Source organism: Oreochromis niloticus, linkage group LG13, assembly GCF_001858045.2.
Source record: "Oreochromis niloticus isolate F11D_XX linkage group LG13, O_niloticus_UMD_NMBU, whole genome shotgun sequence".
Lineage (NCBI taxonomy): Eukaryota > Metazoa > Chordata > Actinopteri > Cichliformes > Cichlidae > Oreochromis > Oreochromis niloticus.
Window position 1 is genome coordinate 20,244,617 of NC_031978.2, and position 27,940 is coordinate 20,272,556.

The window sequence follows — 27,940 nt, forward strand, 5'->3', positions numbered from 1 at the left end:
CTTAAAAATGCCAACTTGTCACCCAAAAACCAATAAAAAGCTTGTAATGAATATAGGCAGTTTAACTAACAAGTCTAAAACGTTAAGTGCTGCAGTGGCATGCTATCCATTGAAAATGCCATCCTAAAGAACCTACGAATGAAACTAGACTTACAATCTATTAATCTAATCCATAGAATATTATCATTTTAAATAATTGACAACTATAAATATTTCACATCCAGAATAATAATCAGTCATTTTGATGTAATTATCAAAAGGTTAGAAGGTTTTGAAAGGTCTTGAAAGAATTCATGAAAACTACGTAAAGTAACTATGTGAGAATTATTTACCATCTCAGTGATTAAAAAAATAAAGAATAAAAGGAAACTAAAAATTGAACTCCACTGACACAACTCTCAAAGAAAAATGACAAAAGAGCTGAAGTTTTATTAATTAAGCTGTAGTTTCTATTAATTAAATTCAAAGGAAAAAAAGTATAAATATAGCCTTTCCGCTCTTCAGATAGTTTAAGTGGATGGAGCCTTGACTAAACAGCAGAGGCAGAGAAAGGTCCTAGATAAGATTAAAGTTTACACATGTGAACTTGTCTTTGTTCAAGGAATTCAGCAAACTGAGCAAGGACAGCACAGACTATAGATTGTGTGCGAGACTCTGATGCAACTCTACCTTGTACCGCAGTCTTGGCTGAGTGATGCCATGTGTTGTTTGTTTCATTTGTTGCAGTTGTCGGCCAGTAACCCTCACCTCAACCTTCTACCCTAACTCTCCCATTTTCAGGTTGCTCTTCTATCAGGTTTGGCACTCCCTGCTGAGGCTCCTCATTAAGAGGAAAGTGGAACATCTGTGCTGGTCAGGCAAGATGACTTAGGCCTCCTGGCCAGAGCCTCAGCGGAGTGTCTCTGCTAGTAAGAACAAAAACTTCCTACAGGAGCCCTCTACAATCAAAAGAGGATAACTGCTTCACCTGTGTTTTTTTAAGACAAGTCTTTCAGCTTGCTCTGGTTTTATTTTGGCCCCCAGCTTCTCACAGTACACCTTTGTAGACAGAACTCATTTCCATTGTGGCTGTGTTTTACAAATCCCTTTAATGCCGCTCCCAGTAGAAACCTCCTAATTGCTGCCTTTTAGATCCTGCTAAGCTGATGAACACTAAACTTGCCATATCAACCTTTTTGTTAGATGCGTAGAGTCTAGTGAAGTTTCTTGAGAAAGCTAAGACCACACAGTCAACTTTGTAATCTCTTCAGTAAAGCAAGTTTGGTATAATGACCACTAAAGTTAAAGCACTTAGCTTTTATAAAAGACCCCTGTCAGCAGCCATCAGATACTGTCACAGGGCTGGCTATGAAACGTTTGACAGCCACCATCTATTATCACAGCATTAGCAGTGCCTCAAAGGCATCATCACAATGAATACCAGTGCTTCTTCAGTTGCACTCATGCAATTCTGGTGAAATGGAAAGAATAGAACACCTGTTATTCCAACCATGGATTATGCATTACAACCTAACAGCTGAAATTAGCGACTTTTGTTGTGTTAGACATAGCAGTTTATTACAGAAAAAAAACAAACAGATATGAGCAAACAAGGTTAAAGTAAACAAGATTAGCAGAATGGATGTAGCAGCAAAGTGCTTTTTTTTTTTTACATGTTTGTAGTCTTTTCACCAGGCAGGAGATGGTATTTAAGATATTGTTAAGTTTCCCTACATTGCATTTAAATTTTCTAAACACAAGACTACATAAACTGTTTATCTGATTTTTTTTTAGCAAAGATTCTTATATTCACCTGCATGTTTTTGCTAATACAAAGTTATAATTAATTAAAAATATGTATTTAATCTTAGTTAACTGTATCTCAGCAACTACTTCAACAGCCAAACTTATTAACAACACAAGGATACATATTTATCCTGAGGCTTGTTTTAGCATGGTGCAACTTCCTTAACAGCCAACCATGCCTTTACATAAGAGCACATGCTGTCTTCATTTGAATGTGGATCATGTGATCTCGCTTGATCTTTGCAAAAACCACAGAATGAAGCTGCCATGTTTCTATTTACATATTTAAGACTCGGTATCTAAAAGCAAACAAGAGGTTTTGAATTTTAATTTTTAATTTAATTTTCTTCTCATAAATACTTACTGATGCTATGCTGGACATAGTGACAGTATTTGCAAGCATTTAAAAGCATAAAAATCATTCTCCTTAATTCAGTTACCTTGACAATATTTACTGTTGTGTAAAAGCTTTTGTCTGTGCATTGGAATGTGCTTAATGTACTAAATCTTAGATGTATATGCAGACAAATTTTATTTTCAATTAGTCTGAAGAATAGTGTTAGGCCTCACAATTTCCTTGACAAATAACCTACAGTGAATACTAAATAACAAGTTTTTAAAACGACTGCACTGGGATCAAGCCGTGGGCTCCTTTATGTTTGTTGAGTAGTAGCTATGGAGGATGGATTTAAGGTGAATAATAATGGAGAGTAGGTGAGTCACGGTTGTGTGAAGTGAAAACGACCAAACCCACGCAAAGCTCTTGGTGTAATGTATGCAGCCAGCGCCTAATTTCCTATTCCTCTCCAAGGAAGCTTTCTGAAACTAACCCAGCCGCTCTATTTATATCTGGCAACATCTTTTCATCTCTTTGCTGATGGAGCCATTAGGTACAGCATAACCCTATAGCGTCTTAACCTCCACAATGAAGGCCCATGTTAAAATGATATATCATTTTACAATTTCCAAGCTAACAAGATTTTACTGATAAACATCGTAATAGGTCATGTTAACGAAGAAAACGATCATTGCCATTGCTCTATTGCAATATGTTGCTTCTGAAAAAAAAAAAACCTTACTGATCTCATGAATTGAACATAAAACAGATTTTCCTGTGTTTCATTTACATCTGAGTGGATGTGCATGCCCGAGTTATTTATGCGTGCGAGGGCATGTGAATGAGCGAGAAGGAGCCAGTACTAAACGAGGTCAATGCTTTATTTTCTTTTAAAATAATTTACAGTCTGACTCCTTAGTCACCCACAGTTCTTTCATCCTTCTGTGTCTGTTAGCTGCAAATTTGAACGGGCGTAAGTTTGCAATCTGCTTGTAAATGGGAATATTGAGAATATGTACACGTTGAAGAAAAAACATCTAATTTTGCATTATCGGTGACAAGTAATTTCTAAGACATTTGGATGCATGAATGAATTCAAGACTATCAGAATTAGCATCTGTCCTTAGCCAAGCATCTACTGTTCCTGCTGCTACAATTAGCAGGGATGCACCAATTTATCGCCCAATCATAGGCAATGGTAGATAGTCCAGAAACATAATGACGATGACAGTGAATAATGATTAAACAACTTTACAGATATTCTGTTAATTTGCACAAAAGAGGAAGATTTTAGATGTTATTTATCCCTGACAATTTCCTAATTTGTGATTGTGTATTGATTAGACTTAAAAACAAACAAAAAAATGAATAAGAGATTGTGATGTAGAATATGTATTATACATATAAAACAGACCAAAGTGGTTCACTGATTGCATTAAAATGTCCAAAAATTTTTAGGTGCTCATTAACTTACATTAGACTAACTGGGTCTTGCTAAAAGACGCTTGTGCAGGCTTTACGCTGCATTTGATGTATTGTTTAAAAATATTCATAAAAAAGATTATGTGCCTTGTATACAGTAATGTTTTTATAAATAAGAATCATATTAAAGAGTGGTAGTACCTGCTGATTCACCATGTGTCTGTAGGGTCTTTACCTTAGAATATAGTATGCATTAGGATGACCCAGCTGGCACTGATTCACAGATTTATTGCTAAATAAGTATTCAGTTTAATTTAGTTTTAATGCAATGAGGAGAAAAGCAAGCAAAAGACACCAATGTCTGGGTTTGTTGACCATTTCTTATGCAAAAATTAAAGTGGAGCATGTAAAACTCTAGAAATGCAAATGATGGTACCTCTGACTAACTTTCATTATGTCTAACACTCCTTTTAACCCATATAATAGCAAAAAAAAACCCATATTCCACTTATATTCTTCTCCATATTGCAGCAAAAAGTATGTCTCTTATTTTAAATCACCCGTGTATGACAAACTACTGTCTTTATGGCACATTTTTTAGGTATCAGGAGCACATTTTACCATTTTATTCATGCACACAAAGACATTAAACCTTTCTTTTACAGCAACTTTGAGGAAAAACACATCTCAGAGGGAGGATAAAACAATGATTTTCAAATAGATAGTGCTACTTTCTTCTTATTCCAATTAAATTATGCTGTTTGTAATTTTTAAATCCCTCAATCCCCGGTTTTAAACAATTCTGTTGAACAAAATTCTATGATTATGCTAGGAAATAAGTCGAAAATAAAAACACCACGAGTACGAGGTGAGTACGAACACCGAGTTCACTCACCAGCTGGGCATCTGCAGGAAGCTGTTCCATTGGAGCGTGTCAGGCAGGTGGAGTTGTGTAGGCAGGGATTGTGGAGGGGGTCACACGGGTCATAAGGCTGGTTGCACAAGGGGCCACTGAAGAAGGGGGGACAGGTGCAGGAGAACTCCCCAGGTATGTCTGACTCCTGACACTGAGCTCCATTTAGACAAGGGCCAGAATCACACTCATTCACATCGTCTGTACAGTCCACACCTGTCCAGCCTCGTGAGCACAAACACCTTACATACACCAGAGAGGAGATGTTACACGGTAGAGGTTATTTTGCCATAAATTTAAATGAATCATAAATGAATAAACACTTTTTAAAATGTTCTAGAGGCTATGGCAGTCATACTCTTTGGGACAATTATGCTAAAAATGCATTCAGCAGATGTTCTGGGAAACTCCTGAATAGCTTGCTTTTTTTTTTTTTAATGATAATTTAAATTACCCACAAAACACACTCTTCTACACAAAACCTCAGTGTTACAGTGCACGCGTTCTCCACACTGCTCTCCTGGATCTCGGTTTGAGAAAGTACGAATTTTAGTGTTTAACTGCTCTACTGGTCAGAGCAGCTTTTAATTCTGGACAGCTGAATGCAGGACACAAGAGGTTAGAGTGCTGAGTGGGAATTTAATGGAAATGTATGCGTTCTAGACAGAAAGAGAGACAGATGGAGACAGAGAAACAGAGAGCCAACCACAGTGTATGTAAATCTCAAGTATCTGCTCTTAAGGCAGGTGAATATTCCACTTGGTGGCAGTGAGTACCCGGGCACTACAACCACTCCACCTTGCATTCCTTTCCATCCCCCAACTTTTCTACCTGAAGCATTTTTATGTCTCCCCAGTGAGAGTGGGCATTAGCCGAAGCAGATACACCAGCTTTTTCCTCCAATGAGTCACAGATCCCCTGAAACCTTTTCATGCTGTGAGCCATTGATTGACTCATTTGTTTTACCTGCCATCTGCAATTCATTATCTCCGGTGCCAGTGGAAGGACATATTGCTATCTCTGAACGGCTTCTTTTTTCCCGCATTTCTTAAGTGACTGATGCACCTCGCGAGGACGCTGCCCTCGAGCCAGCTCGCACACCTACTTGTAGCTGTTGAGAAGGTCTGTGCAGGTGGCGTTGTTTTTGCAGGGTTGTGATAAACATTCATCAATTTCTTGTTGGCAGTACTCCCCCTCCCAGCCAGAGCGACACACACACTCATAACTCTGCGATACAAGAAAAAGGGAAACAATATTAGATTAACACTGGAAAGTAGTCACATTTCACATCTGCACTATGTAGAGTTAGCATTTTAGGTGGTTAGAATCGAATATTTAGGAGAGCAGTAGGCACATCTCACATGCAGGGACTGTTAATTAAGTTGTGACGGAGCAGACAGAGGGCATTTTGCCACTCATTTGTTTAGTTATTTATATTGGTTGCATTTTAAAAAACAAATGTTGCAATGCTTAATATACTTGATTTAATTCATCTCAATGTTCTTGAAAACATTGCGGAATAAAACCTCCTACTCGCACACACACACAAAAAAAGCTTTCCTGTGGAAATCTGTTTAAAGTGTGGAAGAGTCACGCTTGTCTTACATTTCCACATTACCGTGCTGATGTATTCCTCCTACCACCCACCCTCTGGACAGTATGCAAGCCTGTTTTTTTTCCATCACATTCAAGATACGATGATACAAAACCTTTATGAAGCGTACAGCATTACCACTGCATATTCTTTGAGGGGTATTTTCACAGCCAAGCAAACATGTAAAACACGTTGGATTTAGATTTGTCAGGTTGTTTTTTTCTTTTTACTCTGGAGCCAGTAAATGTGTTGTTAGTACTTTAAATTCAAAAAACGTTTTATACAAAGCTCAAACATTGCTAATCTTTTATATTCTTGCCTTTCCCCCATTCAAAACAGGATGCGGACCACTTGTCCTTTATTTCATCACTGCAATCGGCGCTAAAATAATGAATTGCAGCACGAGAGATTAATGTTTTTCTTCCATTACTTTCCAAGAAGCCATCTTAATTTAAATTCCTCTTTGCATACGTTATGAACGTAGTCATATGGTCAAAGGTTGTTTGGGATTTATCATTGCCAACGCTCTGTCGAAAGGTCCTGGGTACTTGCGGTTGAATGCATGCTAATATTTATTTCATACACTGAAGGGGAGCCGTTAAACTTTGTCTGATATAATTTGTACACTGTAGGCCTTATGGTGGTGGGGGAAAATGCCGTCATCTCATGATAAATTAGATACCTCCAGGAGACTCCAATTCCTTACCCCTGGCAATAGAACATAATCTCATTTTTGCTGCTAAGTCACCTTCAGGGACTGCAATTCTCCAAAATAAGGTAAAGCTCTGTGGGACACAATGTTCAGAGAGAGAAATAGCTGCACTGTAAACAAGACTATGTGATGGGATTTCCAAAAAACGGCCCTATTTGAATAATGAACCGAGAAAAATGTAACGGTAAAACACGGTGACTAAAAAAAATACCAGTGGAAATTTCATTATATTCCTCTTATCAGATCCCATCGTCTTCTTACACCGTGTCCTTTTGTCTTTGGACTTGAAGAGTTTAGTTTATCCCAGAAAATGAAAATTACACTACAGTGTTTTAACCAGCTTTTGCACAACAGTAGGCTTCCACTGGTATATTGTTCCTTATAAACTACATCAAAAATAGCCAGATAAAATTATTGGTAGAATATGTTGACTGACTTTAAAATATTAATGATGGATGAATTTTATTTCTTTATACCGGCTGGATAAAACACAACCATTACTGATAAGCTACAAAAAAGGAAAGCCATGTTACAATCTTAAAACTTAGTTCTTCAAATCTTAAAACTGATTTCATGAGAATTAAATTTGCTACAGAAACTTTATAAAAATTAATTTGTGCTTGCAGTGTGTTTTCATCTATCTAAATATTACTACTCCAATGTAAGCCTTTTTTAAAACTCGGCTACACACATCATAAGTTACCAGAGGGAAAAAAAACAAGGCTAAATATATGGACTTTATCTATGACACATCTGTTTTACTACTGCAATCTGTTAGCAAAAAAGCAGCTGTTGGAAAAAGGCTCCTGGTACTCATTGCACAGTTAGCGAGCAGCATGCGGATCCCAAGGCCTTTCCGCAGCTGCAACATATCAATGTTATTGGCTTAAAAAACATCTGAATAAGTACAAGAATAGAGTTGTGCCTTCAAGACACAAGTTTTAAAAGTTCTGCTTTTTTTTTTTTTTTTTTTTTAACTTAACTTCTGACATAAGCATTTTTTATTTCCCGTCAAGCCCACCCATGTGTTGCATAACCAGGACGTGGAGGTCTTTAATGGGGAATATGTCACGCTATAGATGTGCTTAGACAATGTAAAGTTATTAAACCTATTGAATATTTCTATGTTTTTTATGACTTACACTTTAACCATAACAATGAAGCTTTTTAAATAATTACTAATTATCGGGTATATGTCTTGTTTTGGACACATGATCACAACATATGTCCAAAACAACATTGGTTAAAAATAGAGACGCTATCATTACAAATGAGTGTTTTCCTTCTAGGGATACTTTGGTAATCCTTTGGTTATTATGTTACACTGGCTACAAGGCATAAATGGGACACTGTAATTGGCATAATTTTTCTATTATGAGATATAAATAATAATGGCCATCTATGGGACATAAGATATTAACAGTTCCCTACCTTATTTTCCCCCCAGACACCCAAAACAACATGAATCATGCTGGACCTGTAAACCAGATCACTGGCGAGCTGCTCTGGAGCACAAAGTCGTGTTGATGTAGTTTATTCGTTTTTAATAATGTGCCAATGTTCGAGTTACTGCACACTTGTTAATATTTACTGCAAAAGAAACGTTTTAAAACACCGAATGCACAGCAGCCATCAAAGGTAATATACAGTAACTAATGTGATTCATGTCTATCAATGTTTTATGGAGAGTTACCAACTGTGGCGATTTACAGGACTGGGCAATTCTGAAGCATAGGCTATAACATCACTCCATTATACTGCCTTGGAAAAATGTTTCTACTTACCAGATGGAGGTCCTTACATACTGAGTTGGTGCTGCACAAACTGTTCACGCAGTCATCAATGTCTTGCTCACATCTGAGCCCAGCATAACCGGGACTGCAAAGGCAGTAAAAGCCATCTACAACTAAAGGAAAAGCCGGAGCATAGTTACAGTACCTTGCATCATAAATTAATTCACTCAAATCTCAGTGGGTCCTACATCTCTACACAGGTAAGTGCTGATTATGAGCATAAAGCACAATGACTACTGTGATTCTATTTTTAAAGGGTATGACCATTAAATAAATGACTTAGGCTGTATCAGTAAGACCTGTTGCTGGCAAAGTCCAAACTGCCTTATGCCTTAGTCTGACAGTTTGACACTCTAACCAGCTTTAAATGAACCTGTCTGCGATGACCATTCAGTCCTCTTCTCGCCAGGTGCTTTCCTTGTCTCACCATATTTCTGCTCACTGAAAGCCTGAAAGCCTTGTCATTTGTTGCAACACCCTCAACATACTTGCAACACGCTGAATGATGGGGAAAGAGCGCAACAGAGGGAGAGGACCAATTTCAGTGGTATTCTTAATTCAGAAGCTACAAATGTGCCAATTTCTTCCATCAGAAGTTAGAATCTCCCATGGCTAATAATCCATTCCTTCCTCTCTTTATTTATTAATGATTTTAACCAGGGATGCATCATTCTGTTTCTCCAACACAACACTGGTACAAGCAGCCAGTGACAGAGGTAATTGCAGTTCTTACAGGAGTGAATTTATTACTTCCCCAGTCAGGGTCCCTGGATTCTTCATTATCCCAAAGATTTACCACGTAATCTATGCTGTCACTCTGTCTTGGTGCGTGTAGATGCTATTACTCTCATTAAATGCTGTAAGTCCTGGGTGGCAGCAGCATTACTCATCACTGCCACTGTGGCTATGCAGTGCTGTCCCTTGTGGCTGGCTGGCTGGCTGCGACTAAGCACTGGCCAATAGGTCCAAGAATCCAGCTTCACTAACCTAAGGTGAACTGGCTGCGCTCAACATTGGCCAAGACAGCTTGTGGAGGGCTACTGTAGCACTGAGAGGACAGTGATCCACTGCCATCACGATTTTAGAAAAAGCATAAGCCAGTTCAAAACTGGACTGGAGAGCTGGCAGTTTTTAAGAATGCCGGGAAGGGTGGAAGAAACAAATATTTTGATGCTTTTTCAAAACTGGTCACTAAATTTATGGCAAAATCATGCAAATTCACAGTATAAAATAAATAAACCAACATTCATTGACTTATAATTATTTCTAATTTATTACTTTTCAGCACTTTTCTAATGATCAGTTAGTTTTTTAAATACCTAAGCTAGAGATGAAATGCACAGGAGTAACCATTCAAAATCATTCATTCAAAGTCATTTAATATCCATTATTCAAATTGTAGCGCAACATCGATGACTGATCTTCTCTGACACATCATATTAAGAAACTAATCAAGTGCACTCCAGTAAAAAATGTCCAGCTCCTCTCTTCAGATGAATGATTCTAACCACAACACCCATAATATCTACAATGGTGAAGCAAAAGAACTACCTATCAAACTGCAAGTGAGCAAAATCAAATAAGACACATACATGGCATTTTAATGTCTGAATACACGCATGCAGCTTTGCTTCCGTCTTGAGTGTATGTCGTTAAAATGTTGGGAAGACGTAAGCTGTTTCGTACCATCATAGCAGAAGCCATGAAGACAGGGGCTGGAGCTGCACTCATCCACATTGATTTCACAACGGGGACCAGTGAAGCCACGGCGACAGTGACAGCGGAAACCTAAAGGGAAATGGTCCTGATCCAACTCTTCCACACATACTGCTCCATTCTCGCAGGGATTACTGGCCTCACAGGGTAAGAACTCACAATTATGACCTGAGGAGAGGCAAAGAAATAAATAGCGGGGCCATCCATCAGACAAGAATCTTGGTTAAAAACACAGTGCAAGAATAGATCTCAAGATTTAAAGTGTAAACTTCTATTATATGTTTCCTTGAACCTGCATATCCTATTCACAATAGAATTTAGAACACACACCAAATGTTAATCTAAGGAAATTTACTAATTTAAGAAGAATCTTTCAGTGACACCTTGTACTGTGGATGATGCGATATTAAAAAGGCTGAAAATTATTTTGAAATTTTTCCTCAACTTGTAGACAGTTTTTTACAGAATAGCAAACCCCTGAGTGTCTTTATATCTGAGAAACTCTGCCTCTCTTTTTATACGCAATCACGTTACTGACCTAATTTATTGGATAATGTTCTTCCATGTACTTTTCTAGCCTTTTGATCAAATTCAAAATAAGGTAATATTTTTCATTAAATATTAAAATAGCTGAACATTTGATATGTTTTATATGGTCTATTGCATTCTTTTTTTATTTACATGTAAAGTAATGAGCATTATGTAAAGTCTATGAACATTCAAGACGTTACTATAGTACATAACATATTTACAAAAATAAATATTTATTTGTACTCATACAAAACAAGTTTTGTACAAAATATCCTCATTCAGTGCAATAATGCTCCATGCGGATTTAAAACTAGTGATAAAAGCACACATGAGGCTACTTAACCCTCAGTGTCATTGCTAATGTGCTATTGAATATTGCCATTTGCATCATGTTTGAGCAACTTAACAACTGCTTTGATTATGAAAACTGACAGAACTACACAGAAAAATGAAAGTGGATAAAAATCACTTTAGACAGATTGTGCATGTGGCTAATGTCTCCTGAGCTTACAGAAAGTAAAATAACATAATTATAAAAAGCCGTGCAGAAAATTAACCAGATCAGTGCAGATGATAAAAATGTTGCAAAACATGCAAAACTAGACAAAGCACGGTGGTGGTGCATCCTGCTGAGATCATTTCTGTAAAACAATCACATGAAGGAAATGAATGAAGCATTCAATGAGTGAAGTTGTAGTCGAATCAGTTTCTTATTTGTCAGGAAACTGCTGAGTCCAAATGGTTTCTTATACCAAATCATATATAAGAAGCACTTTGGCCGAGCTAGCAGCTGGTTAGTTGGTTGATCCATGAATTATGAAAGAATCTGAAGTGTATTTATGGCTATTTTAACTTTTTACACACAAATGTGGTGAAAATATTGATTTTGATATTACCAATGCTTCTAATAAATGGTTCTTCTACTGTGACAGCTTCTCAGTTAGTAAGCATTTGGTAAACAGTAGTACAACTTTTCACCGATATATTAGTTTTCTTCTTCTTCGTCGCCGGTATGTTCCTTTGGAAAGAAGTGGCAGTGCTAAATTGTACAATATTTAATCATTTCAGAATACTTTTTCATTGTACGGTACAAGTGGGTGAAATTAAAGCTCCACAAAGCCATGGCTTTCTTGATACACTGAATCACTTGAAATCCTCAGATATAAAGCGAGTTAATCATTCACCCTCTGAGAAATACTCTCAGAAATGTCTTTAGTCTTTGACTTCATGAACTGTATAAGTCTTTCGGTCATAGTATAAAGGAGTAGTTTTGCACACTGATGCACACTGATGATGCAGAGTGGCTACTACCACACTGTCCACTGAAGTGGTGTTACAAGGGTAATCAGTTGTACTTGTTTTGACATTACTTTCTACAGTTCTTTGAATCACACTGGAACACTTTCATTTTCATCAGAGCTCTGAATTTTTCTCCTTATGTTGTGAATATGTCATTGAAGTGCCTTTTTTAAGAGTCATTTTCTTCTGGGGACTCTGCTGTAAATCCCAAATTTGTGAAATACTGCCCTGACTGTTGTCCTTCCAGGATGATCTCACAGCCAATGAGCTCATTAGATCTATCAAAGTGGTTGTTGGGTTTTACTGAGGTCCTTCTCGACTGGCTGCCTGATTTTTTAGGATGAATTGCTAAAAAGAGTCTGACTAAGTAAATGTTTTCTCTTTTTTTTCTTTTTTTGTCAAACATAATGAAGTTTTACTGTTTTATGTTTTTGAGAAATCCCAGTTTTAGAAATGTATCACGCACAGTCAGCAGTGCATCTCTTATAAGACCAGCATGTCGATTAATAATATATTAAAAACTAAAATATTTACCAGAATGGGATTTAAACCCAGCTGTGCCAAAATTCAACATAAAAAAGTTTTTTTTTTTCATCGTTATGCTGGTATAATTATCTCATCTTTTCTCATTCATTTATGTGGGGATAGTATAGTATCAATAATCAGATGTGAAAATTACTTTTTAACATATTTATTGATTTATTTGAGAAAATGAAATGACTGAGTGAATGAATTCACCATGATAAAAAATACCATGATGCAGTTATGCATCTGACAACCAGTCATGGATAAAAGCACTAGGCTGTCATGTAAACCCATGCCATGAAGCTCAGCACAGTTTCTATGCTGATGTTAATTCCAGAGGTTTGGAATATGTGGTCTGCCACTTTTTATATATGTAAAAAATGAACAATGCAATTTAACATAGTTAACTGATGCGCTGCATGTAGAGTTACAGCTATTGCTAATTTTCAACCCTTGTTTCTTTGTTGGACTTTTGCATTCACAATACACAAACAAAATTACAACACTCAATTACATAAAACCATAACACACTATGATTACAAAATTTTGAAGAATTCAGTGTAAAACATAACGTAAAAAAAACATAAGAAATTATTAGAACCCAGGCTCTGGGCTCTTTACAACCCAAACTTTCACAGATATTTTTAAAAGTAGACTGCATGGCTACGTCCCTGATTTTATGAGACTTAAAACACCTGAATCCACAGATAAAGAGGTGTGACTCATTGCTTTTGTCTAAATTGTGCATTTGTTGCATAATGACCAGTAAAAGGTGTCTGCAGAACATAAAAGTATCACGTCACAGCAAAGTTAATATTACAGAATTTTGTGTAATTTTGTGTATTTGTGTAAAATGTATTAAAATTTATTTGTTAACAAAAGAAATTGGTGACACTTTAATAGTAAATTGAATGACTTACTCTTTAGTTTTGTTTTTATTTGGTTCAGTTTAGTTTTTTGTTTGTTTCTTTACTGCACAATGAAATTGTAATTCTTAATTTTTCCCAATAATTTTTCAGTAAACACATATTAAAATGATTATAAAGTTATTGTAAAGTTGTATCTAATATTTGAAAATGGTTTATAAATGTTGTGTAAACTATCTAGAGCCATTTGGATAATATTAAGTTATTATTATTATGAAGTTAAAACAGTTATTAGTTTACAGAGTGTTTCAGTAGGCAGGTGGCGTGGTACTGACATAAAACACAACAGTGTTATGGTCATGCCCTATTTCACTGTTTTCTCATATTTATTTGCACTTTGCACTAGCTGTTGTGGTTAGGGTTAAAAAAAACACCAAGTTAAAGAGTTTTAGGACATGTGAGAATAAAGATGTCACATGGCTGGGGGAAGCATCAACCGTGGCTTATACCTGCCTAGTTATTCAAGAGTTCTTTATTTAACTACAGATTAAGAATAAAGACTTACTAATTTTGTTGAGACACGTGAAGTTAGTTCAGACAGGTGAAAATAATAGTATGTGAATTTAATTAACTTTGCTTTTTGTCCCCATTCCCTCAGTGCTCATTACCTTTAAATGGAGCCACACACTGGCAGAAGTAATTACCAGGCTGGTCAATGCAAGTGGCTCCATTCTTGCAGGGAGATGAAGCACACTCATCAATGTCGAGTTCACATGTTGTACCTTTGACGGGAAAGAACACAACTTGATAAATATGCTATGCCGAAGACTGATCGACATAAACATTCAGTAATTCAACCAATTAAAAATGACCTTTTCTGTATTATTATCTATGCTGTATGGCATGTTCTTGCTGTTACTTTACATCAATCTTTCATCTGAGTAAGAAAAGCAAATTGAATGTGGATAAACAACATGTACCTGCAATATCTGGGGTTTTAGCATTCTTTAGGGGGAGGGGATATTGCGGACCTCAATGCTACACACACAGAGAAGGAAAGAACTGCTAAACAGAGCTATAATACCATAAAGGGTTTCCTGCTGTGCTGCAGCAAGGTAGCTGGAGCAGCAATAACATCCTCTTTCTATTTTACATATCATTTGTCAACATGCAAAAAAAAAGAAAAAGAAAAAAAGTTTTAAATGCATAATCCTTAAGAATTTTAGAAAGAAGAGAATTCACCTCCTTTGTGCGTGTAAGATTTCACAGGATTGAGCACTGCACCACTTCTATTTTTGGGTCTGCATTGTGAATCCTGCTCTGTGAGAATTATTAGCAAATTGCTAGGAAACAGTTCAAAAGCCATTGTTGTGGTTGACCTTTAAGTTTGGAAGTCTTACCTGCGGTTTAATCTACAGTCAACTTTGCACTATAAACAGTGAGCATCGTAGCATCACATGTAAAGCAAAAAGTACTACAGGAGAACGTAACAGTGCTCTAGTGAATACTGCTGACTAAACATGACCATTTTACACCTAAATACAACAAAGCAGGGGAATGACTATGGCTGTAGATTCATGTTCACATGTTAGTGCCGAGTCTGAACTATAAACTGTTAGCATAAACGTATCTACAGCGCTTCATAGCCCAAAATCTGTTGCAGATTTAGTACTTCTTAAACCTCAGAGACATGTTCACGTCCACAACCCCCATTTTTGTGAAGTTTTATTGCTTCTCTGTTTATTTGTACTGGAAAACTATTCACACATTATGCAAAATAATAAATACTTCCATATCTTCGTGTATGTATAGGACGTCACATCACACATTACAGAAGTATTCACATAAAGTGCATTCACTAACCTGCAAAGCCAGACATACAGAGACATCCGTAGGCATGAACTAGGTCAACACACGTGGCATTGTGCAGGCAGGGAGAGGACATGCACTCGTCTATGTTCACTTCACAGTAGATGCCTATAATGTCAACAAGCAGCAGCAGTCACAAATGGTCAAAAAGTGCCATACAGCACAGATTCGACTGAAGGAAAGAAATATGCTTTATTTGGCATGAAAGTTAAATGTGTATATGTATATATTCACATGTATGCTCAACAGGTCATCTTGACTATGCCTACATACTTGCATTAACAAACATGAGCAGGTCTACGTAATAAAATGATTGATCTGTACACACACATTCTATAGAATACAGACTATTCTCTTGCTGTTCTGTCCTTGTTTTTTGCTCAAAATAGAGAGCAGATTAGCAGCAAACTAACCAAGCAGCAAGATGATTTTTTTCCTTCACTATCGCTGTTTCACACATTTACTCTCTGTAAGCTTTAGAGGAGGCTGTTACATAGTGTGAAATGCCAAAATGATAACGGGTCTTTGAATTACACCAACATTCCATGTAATTACAGTGTACTGTTTGTGCTGCACTTGTAACACTATAAACAATAGAGCTTGTTTTTTAACCTCATCCCCTCCTTTGTGGATCTTTTCTAAAGATTTGCATGATGGAAGTTTTAACACATCGGATTAGTCTTGCTGCCCATAGTGACGGTCAGTTTTCCCAGAAATAATTATCTAAGTGATCTCTGTTTAACACAGTCAAGACATCCAAAGTTGTTGTCCTGTAATTACTGCTACATAACATGTTATTAAAGCAGATTTGCTAAGACATATGTTCTATTATATTCTGGGAATTTATTCTAATTTTGGTGACTCAATTATGTCTTTAATTACAAACAGAAAATAACACTTTCAAGTCAGTATTTGGTCAAATTTATGAAGTTTCCTCTAGATTTAAGTTCAGAAAACCCATGAAATGTCAAGATCAAAGCCTTTTAGATTTTATTTAGATAAACATGGACATCTTATGAGTTTATGAACCCCTTATTATGCTAATGACAATACCAAACAAACATGTCTACTTTGCACAGATGTATTAAATAATCGGTGAAAAATTTAATGGCAGTATTGAAGCTCTCAGAAGGATAAACATCCTCTGGCTCTCCTCTGACAACACAGACTACATTTTTGTACCTATGATTAGCAAGAGTGTAGTTAGGTTAAAGTAAACACTACCTTTGCTTATTTTACTCAACACTTATGTTAAAAGTAGCCTCATCTTGAGGCATCAAATCCAAAGATATTTGTTTCCAAAAATCCAAAAATTACATTTACAGCAAGTACATAATTTTAGCACTACAATTTACACTTATTGTATTACCTGTTTAAGGAAACATTTTTCAAGAGCTATGGCTATAAGACATTAAATACAGTCAGTGAAACTTCAGAAGCACCATATCCAGCCTCGAGCCTGTAAAGGTATATGCACTTTAAGATCATTTTCATACTTCAGCTGTGGGCAATAAACTCTTAACACTTTGATTTTTCTCGAAATTGGATCACAAATCAAACTGCTAGCATTGTTTAATAAATATTTGAAAATATACATTTTAAGGAAGCTGTAAATATATAGTAATAAAACAGAACAAGAATAAAATACATATATGTATATTAAATTTATATCATCTTACATTCATGGCATTGTGTTGAAAAACAAACATACATTTTCCGTGTTGCATTAACAATAAATTACATCATATATGGATATTACATATTCACCATGCTTTCTAATCATTGTAGACATATTCAAGTTATTTTGAGTGACTCTTGCTCAGTTTTATTTACATAGGTCACACATATAAGTTTGAGCAGTCATGGTAAGAAGCATATAAAATACCTGAGATCCCAGGGGGACACTGGCAGCTGAATGAGTTGAGCTCATCTACGCAGGAGCCTCCATTGCGACAAGGCTGGCTGAGACATTCATTCACTTCAATCTCACAGTTATTTCCTAAGAAAATATAAAAGAAGGACTGCATGTTGACAAATTGCTTCTGTGAATAAAATGCCACTTTAACTCACAAAGAATAACTTCAAGATAGCTTTCACTTACCAATAAATCCTGGTGCACAGAAGCAATTGTAGCCGTTCAAAGTGACTTTACAAATGCTCAGGACTCCACATGGCTCTTTTTCACAGTCATCAATGTTTATCTCACAAAACTGGCCTGTTAAACCTGTGGAAAAAGGGCACGATGTTCTATGGGATCTCTCATTTTTACATTGCATTTCCTTAAAGTTATCCCTTTAGGATGCTTGATAACATACCCCTTTTTTAAAATCTCTGAAAGTTATATGGTTTATCTCTATAACTGGAGAAAATGACAAAATGTACACTGAGTGTATTGTGAAGGAAAAACAAAAATGTAAATATGGAATTTTGGACTCTGAAACAGTGTTTTGGGGACTTTTCTGCACATATTTTATCGTGCAAGGTTGCACATGTGCACACATGAGCAAGATAAGCTGATACCATAAAACACCAATGCATAGTACCCACAATGGTTTGGAAGAAGAAGCCTGCAAGGAAGCAAATGTTAATAACAGAGCAGGGTTAAATAAAATTCCAAAATGTCTTTGTGTTTCATGTTAAGGGAAGAGATGCGGTTATTGTTGCAGTGTTATAGGAGAAATAATTAATGAAAACATAAGCCTTTTTACAAGAAAACCCCAAAGTGCACCTTTTAAGCATAAAATCAACATGCATTAAAAATGTAAGATGTTTGTCATGTTTGGTTTGAGGCTTTTTATAACTACAATTTTCTTCTGTTTTTTTTACTGGTTTTACTTTCAAATGAAAACACAGCACTTCATACAAGCAATGAACACTCAGTGCCTTCCACACTGTTCACTTAAAGCTATGAAAGAACTTCTTAGAGAAGGAAAGTAGTTATTTGTGCTGTTGTAGGTAGACGAGAGATGATTGCTAATGAAATCGTTTTAGCATTTCTAAATAATTTGCAAAGATTGTCCTATTTTATTAACATTTTACTAAGTACCAGAATTATCAGTGTAATCTGGAGGCTGTTGACAACAAAGTCAGTTTAAATGTTTGTTATAATAATTCTTTGTGGCCACTGCTGGTACAGTAAGTGCAGCTATTGTTAATGACTGGAATTTCTGATATGAAATATTTAATGTTATAATAATGGATGTGCTTACTTGTATTTTATCAAAGGGATACATTGCTAAAGGAAGACTTGTGGAGTCTACGTGGGCAAAGAGGAATCCTAAACGTCATCACTGCTTTGAAGTCAGCTCACAACCTGATGAACTGAGCCTTGACTTACACATTTCATAAGACTGTTACGTGTTGTTGCTTAAGGCCAAAGAGATTAGACTCCCACAGAGAAGAAAGCTGAACAAGTGAAAGGCTCAAACTGGGAGTGTGTCTGCTATATACATGATTCATTCAAGGAAATGCCGCCACCTGAAACAAGCCCCTGCAGAGTGATGAACCCACCTGGTAAACAATCACACTTGAACCCTCCTGATAGATCGACACACGCTGAACCATGTTGACACAGGCCATCAACGCAGTGCTTTATAGGCGTTTTGCAGTGCCGCCCAGTGTACCCATGTTGACACACACATCTGTAAGTATTTTCCAGCTTTTCACAGAGGATAGTTCCCTCGGGGTCGCAGGGATTTGACACACATTGGCTTACCGATGAGGAGCAATCTTTGCCAAGGTATCCTGTAAGAGGTGGGATCAAAGGCATGATTGATGCTATGTGCTGTGTACAGTAAGCTGTTCCACATCTGTCAAAAATCATGAATTGTGATTTCATGTAAATATCTCATTGCCAGGATTTTGAGTCCTTGCTGATTTACATAATTCAACCAGTCAGCGTATAAATCACTAAAGCCAAAGAGAGACTTCAGAAATAGTACAGAAAAACATACAGTCAGCCTTTTCACCAATCTGAATATGTGTATATTTGCTTCTAATGATATTCAATTAGAGGTAAAGTATGTGTTGATTATTCCACGGCAAACTACAACACTGATATGTTTTAATGTGCACTAATGATTGAAGTTACAAAAGGGACTAGGCGTCTAGTTAAGCGATGCTCAGTGTGGCTATATCGATTAAATAACTTAATGCTATTTTTTATGAAGCCCACTGTTCAACATTTATAGATTAATGACTGGAGCAATGAGTACGTCTGATCAATATGTCAAAACAAAGATTAAATAAATGTATGCCACTCTGCTGTTTAAAAAGGCTCGTTCAATACCTGCTGGACAAATGCACTGCATTTCCCCAGTCAAGCTGTAGGAGCAGGTTCCTCCATTTTTGCAGATGTCTGGTGTACATGGAGAGTCGGACAATGAACAATTTTTACGTGAAAAGGTAAACATTGTTAACAAGATTGTTAATTTATCTAGATAATGACGAACGATAGGACTGGAAACATACAGAGACGTCTCAACAAGGTGACACACAAATGAATTTGACTGTAGCGAGGAAAGACCATTAAAGATATGTGTGTTTTAGTAATGAAGTCAGTAGGGGAGATACTGCTGTATAATTGCCATATCTTTGCACTTTTAGTGTCTATCAAGTTTTTTCTCACCGCTGAAAGCACACATAGTTTATTGAAAAATATGTTTGGATTTTCTTTGTTAAACATATATGGGTTCGAATGAAAGTTTCATTAATATCTTAATTTAAAAAAACTAAATGAACATGTATTAGTTAGGGAAATTACCCAAAGCAATTTAAATGTTTGCACTTTGTCAAATTCACTGTAAATATCATGGTGCTTATTAAGAGGATAAAGTGCTGTTTTGGAATTCTGTAACCCATGTTCTATATGTAGATACATTTTCCTATACTCAGCTTATACATGATGATTTTTAATTATCAATTAGATACACTCTTACATTAGTAAAGCCAGATATTTTAATGGTTATAGCTGTTTAACATTCATTGAACTAGGCTATGTTCATCAAGGCCCACTATGAAAATGATAACACAGATAACTCGCCAGCAAAGCCCGCAGGACAGATGCACTCATAGTCTGCAACCAGGTCAATACATGTGGAGTTATTGGTGCAGTATCCATGGACACATTCATCATAGTTGATTTCACAGTTCAGCCCCTTAAGTCCTCGTATGGAAAGAAAAGCAAAAATCTCACATCAGATATGGTGTGTGAATGTCAGTAAACACCAGACTTGAAAAGATACTAATTACCAATAAATTACACCCCAAAGCAATTTATAGCTTTCATCTAATTTTACATGACTTTTTCAACAAGTTAACAAGATAAAGGATACACTGTGCCACAGTCTGTATTTGAAGGAATAAGATGTATTTTTTCACTCTGTGTGCTTTCCTGATTATGATTTTTTTTTCATGGTGGTTAATTCTGAGTTATCTCAGTACATTTGATATTTAAAAAATAAAAGGTTGAAGTCATCATGTAAAAGTGAATGCTGCCAATTTCTGACATTTTAGTCCCTCATAAATATATTCCACCGTGTGGTCACGCTACAAAATGACTATCATTAGCACTGTCACACACTGCAGCTACAGGAGCCCCATGACTAATGCTTGGCTATCAGCACCATCGGTGCAGGTCAAATTCTCATCATTTCTCAAACTGACCATGGAACCAATTTCCACCTCTCTCCAAGTCATAAAATTTGACAATTATCCCGACTTCATTAAAAATGCATAACAGGTTTCACCCACAATCACAGATTAATCAGAGGTATGTCTCACAGGTAAGATGTCAACCGGACCAAGAAATTACAGGAAAAATAGGTGTGATTTATTTCTTTTACACTAATGAGACACGTGACAATTTCTGATTGAATGATTTTATGTGATCAGAGAAATCTAAGCAAATTCTTGCTAACCTTGAACTGCAAACCAGGAGATTAAAAATGTTTAACTGAATATTATCCCGAGTAAAGCTAGCAGTCAGCTTTGTATGGTTAAAAAACGGCTGTTGGTGAGAGTACCTTTACACAGATTTTAATTGAATTCTGCTCTTAGCTCTATTAGCTTTTTTTTTTTTCAATTTTGCACAAAATTCTACCCTGACAAAGGAGATAGGGAACAATAATCTCATGTAGTTGTGCTGGAATTGAGTCTGCAGATTCCGTGAAGGCCTGTGTGGATAACACTAGTTATTTAATTTTTGTTCAGGACAGATTCAATATATCTAAAAGAGTCTGCGCTGCAATGCAATGCACAAGAATTCCACTGTTCACTTGAAAGCAATAAACTTACTGAATGTACCGTGCATTCTTCTGACATACTGAAAAGATTTTTTGTGCAGAGGAGAGGAATCTGGAGGGGGTGGTTCAATTCATTTCATGCATTAATGAGCTCATAAGATGAGAATTTTGGAGAAACTGTTGTAAGGTAGATAAAAATATGTGTTGCAATTGCTAAAATTATTCAAGATACAGTAAACTATTACAGATGTTTTGATTCCTGAAATTAAAACTGAAGTAGATATCACTGTGAAATTAGAGCTCGGCTACTTTAAAAAAGGCAGAAGAAGTGACAAAGCAATTAAGAAAAACTCTTTACCACATTCAACTCTGTTTAAACAAAGTATTATGTCTTACAGTAAGTATTAGTCTACAGTAAAGTACACAAATGGTACCCTCATTTTGTCTTCTGGATACTTTAAGAGTTTTCCTCGTAGCAAAAAATATCTCTTTTCATCTCTGCTTGTCCATTTATCCCTAAGAATAAGAAAACGACCTCCAAATGGAAAAAAGAAAAGAATGTAAAAGTGTTTCTGAATAGCTATTTCATTTAAACCATGGTTATAACTTTAGGGCTGCAATTGCTTGACTGCCCACTTAAAAACCAACAAAGTCTGAATTAGCTATATAATCATATTATCTTGACTATTGGGACATATAATTGCATTACAACTTACCCTCTGAGCACAAGCACTGATACATGTCAATGCCATCCACGCAAATGCCACCATTCTGACATGGGTTTGACTCGCACTCATTAAGATTTACTTCACAAAATGACCCTCCAAACCCTGCAGCATATGTAGAAAGAAAGAAAAAAAAAGCGTTAGTGAAATCCTTTTTGCCTGGTTTTATTTCTCAGTCAATTAGGATCAGCATGACTTTGTTTTCACAAACAAAAGCTGGTTTTCAAAGCTCGTATTGATTCAAAGAACTTGCTGGGCACATGCAGACTCAGCTCACTGGATCATTTAATCATGTTTAATAAGAGGCAGTCATTGCCCTTCTGATTTATTACATTAAACAAGCCAAATCCAGTGATTTTTAAGATCAAAGTCAATCAATACACAAAGAGAACCACATAAAACAAATAACATGCATCAGCGCACACATGTAAGCACACTCACGCGGGCCATTACAGAAAGGAAACATGCCAGTGTTTTAAGCACATTATTTCTTTTGCTACACAAGCTGTGTGTGGGTTAATGTCCCACTTATCTGTCATAGAGTAGTTGTTTGAGTGTACACAATGTTCCACACACAGTTATCCAAATGTAACGGTCTGAAGATGCCCTTCACAATTAGAAATTTAGCAAAGATTAAAAGGACACGGAATCTGTCTTACTGCAGGAAAAGAAGTTTATAAGTTTGCACAATAAAAGTCACAGGGTTATAATAAAGAGAAGCAGAAGAAAACAAACCCAGCTGCTGTGTTCTATAATCCTGAGTTAAATAACTTCATTCACTAAACTCTCGTAATGTAATGCCAGTGCAAAATGAAACATTTCCCAATCAACTTTCATATTTTATTCATATAGAAATTACACATTTGCATGCAAAATCGACCAATCTGAGTTCATTCTCAGACCACGGATGGGTGTGCTTTAGCGTATGTACTAAATATTAGGTCAAAAAGTTGGCAGCGTGGGATAGTGAGTATAGTGAGGGGCATGAGTAACATGTTTTACAACACTTTAGGCTCAACAGCATTAGATAATATGGATGCCAAGACTGTCGACAAGAAATATCTAAACAAAACAGCATCTCACAGCTTGCCCTTGAGAAGTGTTTTAGGGAGAGCAGCTAACTGCAGGTTGCTTGCATTTACATAAGAAATCACTCACAATCCTTCACTGTGACATCTGCCGAGCATAAATGCAACGGGGGTAATGAAGTTACGGTTATTGATTAGGTTACATGGACTTTTATGTAACAACCATTCGTTTGCAGAGATAGTAGTGCTGCTGAGGACTAGTGTTGGCTGAATTATGACTGGTATGGCTAGCAAATGTTTATTATTCCAAGTACCCTAACTGCATCCAGAAGAAAAAAACCCCTGCATGATTCCCCCTGTGTGTACTCACACAGTACCACACTCACACACGCTACTGACTTGCAAGTCTCTGAAGCCTGGATAACCCTGGCAAGCTTCAGAGTATCTTAGAGATCAAGCCCCTTCCACTTACTCTTGTCTTATCCCTGTCACTTCTGGCAGCGACATGCTGTGATAACAGTGACATCCACATGGAAGGGAATCCAAGAGATTTGACTGACACACAAACAAAATTAAGTTGTCTTTTTTAAGAAACCGTGACATTATCCTTTGAAAATCAGCATTTTTTTATCAGACTGTTTGGAACTTAAAAAACATAATGCATCAGCGTAGGTGCAAATTTGAATATATGGTCTAAAAGAAGAACTTTCTTAGTGCAGTAAAGTAAGGCATGAAGTGATGATCTTCAGTCTTCAGATAACTGACATTTATTAAGCTTAATTTACGGTGCATCGTCTACTAGTGAATCAGTGAAGACAATTTAATTTTTATGTAATTTTTTTAATGTAATTATGTGGACCAATAAGCAGGCAGACAGATTTGTGTGCTTACTTTTAACCTGTTAAAAGACTTGCTCACCTCTTTCACATGTGCAAGAGAAATTCTGTCCATCCTTGGTCTCGGTGCATTTTAATGTATGTTCACTGCACATTCCAAATGAGCAAAGGTCAATATCCACAGAGCAATCTTTCCCCTTGAACCCTGAAACAGAGTTAACAATGCAAAAGCAAAAATCAGCAAAACCTTGAGGAATCAAGGCACAAGCATTGAATACATAAACACACAAAATGCAACACACCTTTATGGCTGTATGTTTTATTAGATAAAGACAGCTTTTATCCAGCAGATTAATGGACGTATTGATTTTTCTCCTTGCAATCTACCTGCTATGCAGTATGCTAATTGAGTGAATCATTGACAGGAACCTACCGCACTGGACTGATCTATATCACATTATCTACCCCTACACACGCACATCTGCATGTCACTGATAGATACCTCTGTCAATGTCTACTGCTGCAAATAAAGCACAGACAGATTTGGAGACTGATATGCATTAAACGTTTCCAAAAATAGATAAACATGAATGGGAAGAGTCTTAAAATAGATCACCTTTTAATATGGGCCCAACTAATATGGAGTAATACTGAAAAAATATGATAGTGCTAGTCTAGTCATATTTCCATCGCAAATATCTGTGTGAAGTTGCCGTCAGTTCTCTTGGATTGTGTAATGCATGTAAAGCTAGAAGTGGACTTCACTTTCTTTAGACTGTAACCTGAATCCAGACCAGCTTACTTTCCACCAGCACATCTATCCAGATATTTGATGACCTTCCAACTACCCTTTTTCCCATTAAATTATGTATTGCCTTGGCTAGTTAATGGACAGCTATTGCCTCCAACAGAGTGTTTCAGAAGTGTTTAATAACCAATTGTGCATGCAGTTCACTCTGAGGTTAATGTTGCATGAAGGAATGTCACATTTACAGTGTCACCATCTCCAAGTGGGACTCCCTATCCTCTCTGACACCTACTAGTGGCTCAGTCCTCAGATGAATTAACAAAAATTATAAAAAATTGGGGAAAAAATTTGTTATTTCTTCTGGTTTCAAAATTCATACCCACAAGATATTCTAATGAAACATGCATTTACATTGAGTAGTTCATCACCTCCAACAAATCGGTTTTGGGTTTAGCCTTCATTAATGATCTGCTTGTTAGGTAACATGGTACAGTACCAAATATACTCTCTGGCCACATTGTTAGGTATAACTGTTCAGAGCTATGTAATTAGCCAATCAATTACATGGTAAGAATTCAATGCATTTAGGAACGTAGACATAGTGAAGAAGAGCTGCTGAACGTCAAATCGAACATCAGAATCAAGAATAAAGGTGTATTAAATGACTTTGAACATGGCAAGGTTGTTGGAGCCAGATGGGCAGAGCAGTTCAGAAACTGCTGATCTACTGGGATTTTATGCACAGCCAGGTCTAAAGTTTACAGAGAATGGTCCAAAAAAGAGCGGCAGTTCTCTTGGTGAAAGTGCCTTGTTCATGTCAGAGGACAGAGGTGAATGGCCAGGCTGCCAGGACAGGCAAAGTCACCCAAAGAACCATGCATTAGAACCAAGGTATGCAGAAGATCCTCACTGAGCACACAATCCACTGGGACCCACTCCTGTAAGCTGATAACGGGAAACTGAGGCTACAATTGATACGGTGTGAATTGCCCTGTTTGTTAAGTGTCAGTTTCTGTTCAGACATTCAAATGATAGGGTCAGAGTTTAGTATAAGCATGGACCCATTTTTGCCTTGTAGGCAGTTGTGTAGGGAATATTTTCTTGACTGGGCCCCTTAGTACCAACTGATGATCTTTAAATGCAACAGCCTATTTGAGTTCTATTGCTGACCACATCCATCCCTTCATGGTCACAATGTTTACATCTTCTAATGGCTATTTCAAGCAGCATAACACATCATGTCAAAAAGCTCAAATCATCTCAAACTGTTTTCTTGAATGAGTTTGTTGTATTTAAATGTCACAGACATTAGATTTAAATCCAATAGGACCTATCAGATCTTTTAGAATGGGAGACTTAGGCCATGGATGTGCAGCCAACAAATCTGTAGCAGTTATGTGATGCTATAATGCTATAATGTAAATATGGACCAAAATCTATGAAGGATATTTCCTTTCTGAATTTCTGCCACAAAGATCTAAGGGACTTCTGAAAGCAAAAGAGGAGCCGAGGTACTAGCAAGGTGCATCCAACAAAGTGGCCACTGAGTGCATACACAATTCAATTCAGGTAATCTGCCATAACACCATTTAGCCTTTAGTTTATGTTAGGTGTTAATAATGCAACTAGCTGCATCTGTATGAATCAGTTTAGGTCTTCCACATTTACACCTTAGTTTATTTTACAACATTCTCAACTCCTTGGAATTTGGTGCATTTTTTTTTAAATTGGAACAGCGAGACGTCAGTGCTATATTGCAATATTATTTTGGTATTTCTTCTTAACTAAAATATTATATCTTCAGAATGTGGGAAGTTGCCGACTTAAACAAGTACCATCTTCACAGAACTTGGGAATCCCCCAGGAAATCCAGCTGCGATCAACAACTGAGCACAACTGCCAATCAGTGTGTGTGTTTACCCATCCAGATGCAGCTTAAACTTTTTTTTCTGTCTCTAAAACAACACATTTATAAGACTGGGCAGTCTTGATTGAATAATCTTTAAAACTTTTCTAATCTAATTCTGTTTCATATACATTTGAAAAAATAAATACTGCCACCCAATTCAAGCAAAACTGGAAAACACATATATGATGGACTGTAGCTCCAAACAAGACAAGGTGGCAGGAATGGGCTTGAACACAGACAGGAGATCTTGTCTGATTCTTTCTGTGTGCTTTATGTAGTAGGAAGCATGTATGTTTGACAGATTATTTATCTAATTAAATTTCTCACAGGATAAAGTGATCAAAAAGCACCTGTCTGTAAATCCGTCAGTGAAATTATAACCGTAATGGAACCATTACTCACACATTGGTGTTCTGTTTTTGCCAAAATCTAATTTGAGAAAAAGGTAGAAAATAATAAGATCAGATTATTTACAGTGATGCATTTTTTAATATCCATAAGGCCATAAAATACACAGGCGCTGTTTCAAGTTACTTTTAATTCAACTACATGTGTTTATTTATTTGTTTATTCAGCGCCTTGAGGCAACTGTGGTTGGGATTTGGTGCTTAAAAAAAATTGAACCAAAATGACTTGAATTGCATATTGTATACAACTCTTCTACTATTTTATATATTAAGAACAAAATGGGCAAAATGACCTACTGCTCGACACCAAAGTGTTTTTTCTTGTCCGGTCAGCACCTATGTTTTGTGGGATTTATTGTCAAATATTTGTCTGTAAATCCTGTTTTGTAGATTGTGGTTGTTTGCAGTTCAATGTGACATTGGACATGTTATGCCAAGCGGCCTGGCTGTGGCATTCTGATGTGCGCAATCAAGTAATGAATCAGTATTTTATTACCACTGCTCTCGAAGGACTACAACACCTCCCTCTCTCATGGACTGATTATGGACCCTTCTTATAACATTTGTTATAAATAGATGCTAAATGTGGAAAACCTGATTAAAGAACAAGCTCACAACTACAGTAAGCAGAAGCTGAATTACTGTATATGTGGACAAATCAGTGTTTTACAAAACAGGAAAGG

General features: G+C 36.6%; 1 protein-coding gene across 1 annotated transcript in view; it reads right to left on the minus strand.

Annotated features, from left to right (window-relative positions):
- eys (eyes shut homolog) overlaps positions 1 to 27,940 on the minus strand; it is a 160,887-nt gene that overhangs the window by 100,920 nt on the left and 32,027 nt on the right. Inside the window, exons 12-22 of the mRNA XM_025897452.1 lie at positions 24,276 to 24,398; positions 22,321 to 22,434; positions 18,873 to 19,106; positions 17,464 to 17,586; positions 17,248 to 17,361; positions 15,357 to 15,470; positions 14,162 to 14,275; positions 10,243 to 10,440; positions 8,548 to 8,669; positions 5,563 to 5,684; positions 4,440 to 4,699 (exon numbers count right to left, since the gene is read on the minus strand). Of these exons, the coding sequence (XP_025753237.1) occupies positions 4,440 to 4,699; positions 5,563 to 5,684; positions 8,548 to 8,669; positions 10,243 to 10,440; positions 14,162 to 14,275; positions 15,357 to 15,470; positions 17,248 to 17,361; positions 17,464 to 17,586; positions 18,873 to 19,106; positions 22,321 to 22,434; positions 24,276 to 24,398 (1,638 nt within the window). The remainder of the gene's footprint in view (positions 1 to 4,439; positions 4,700 to 5,562; positions 5,685 to 8,547; positions 8,670 to 10,242; positions 10,441 to 14,161; positions 14,276 to 15,356; positions 15,471 to 17,247; positions 17,362 to 17,463; positions 17,587 to 18,872; positions 19,107 to 22,320; positions 22,435 to 24,275; positions 24,399 to 27,940) is intronic.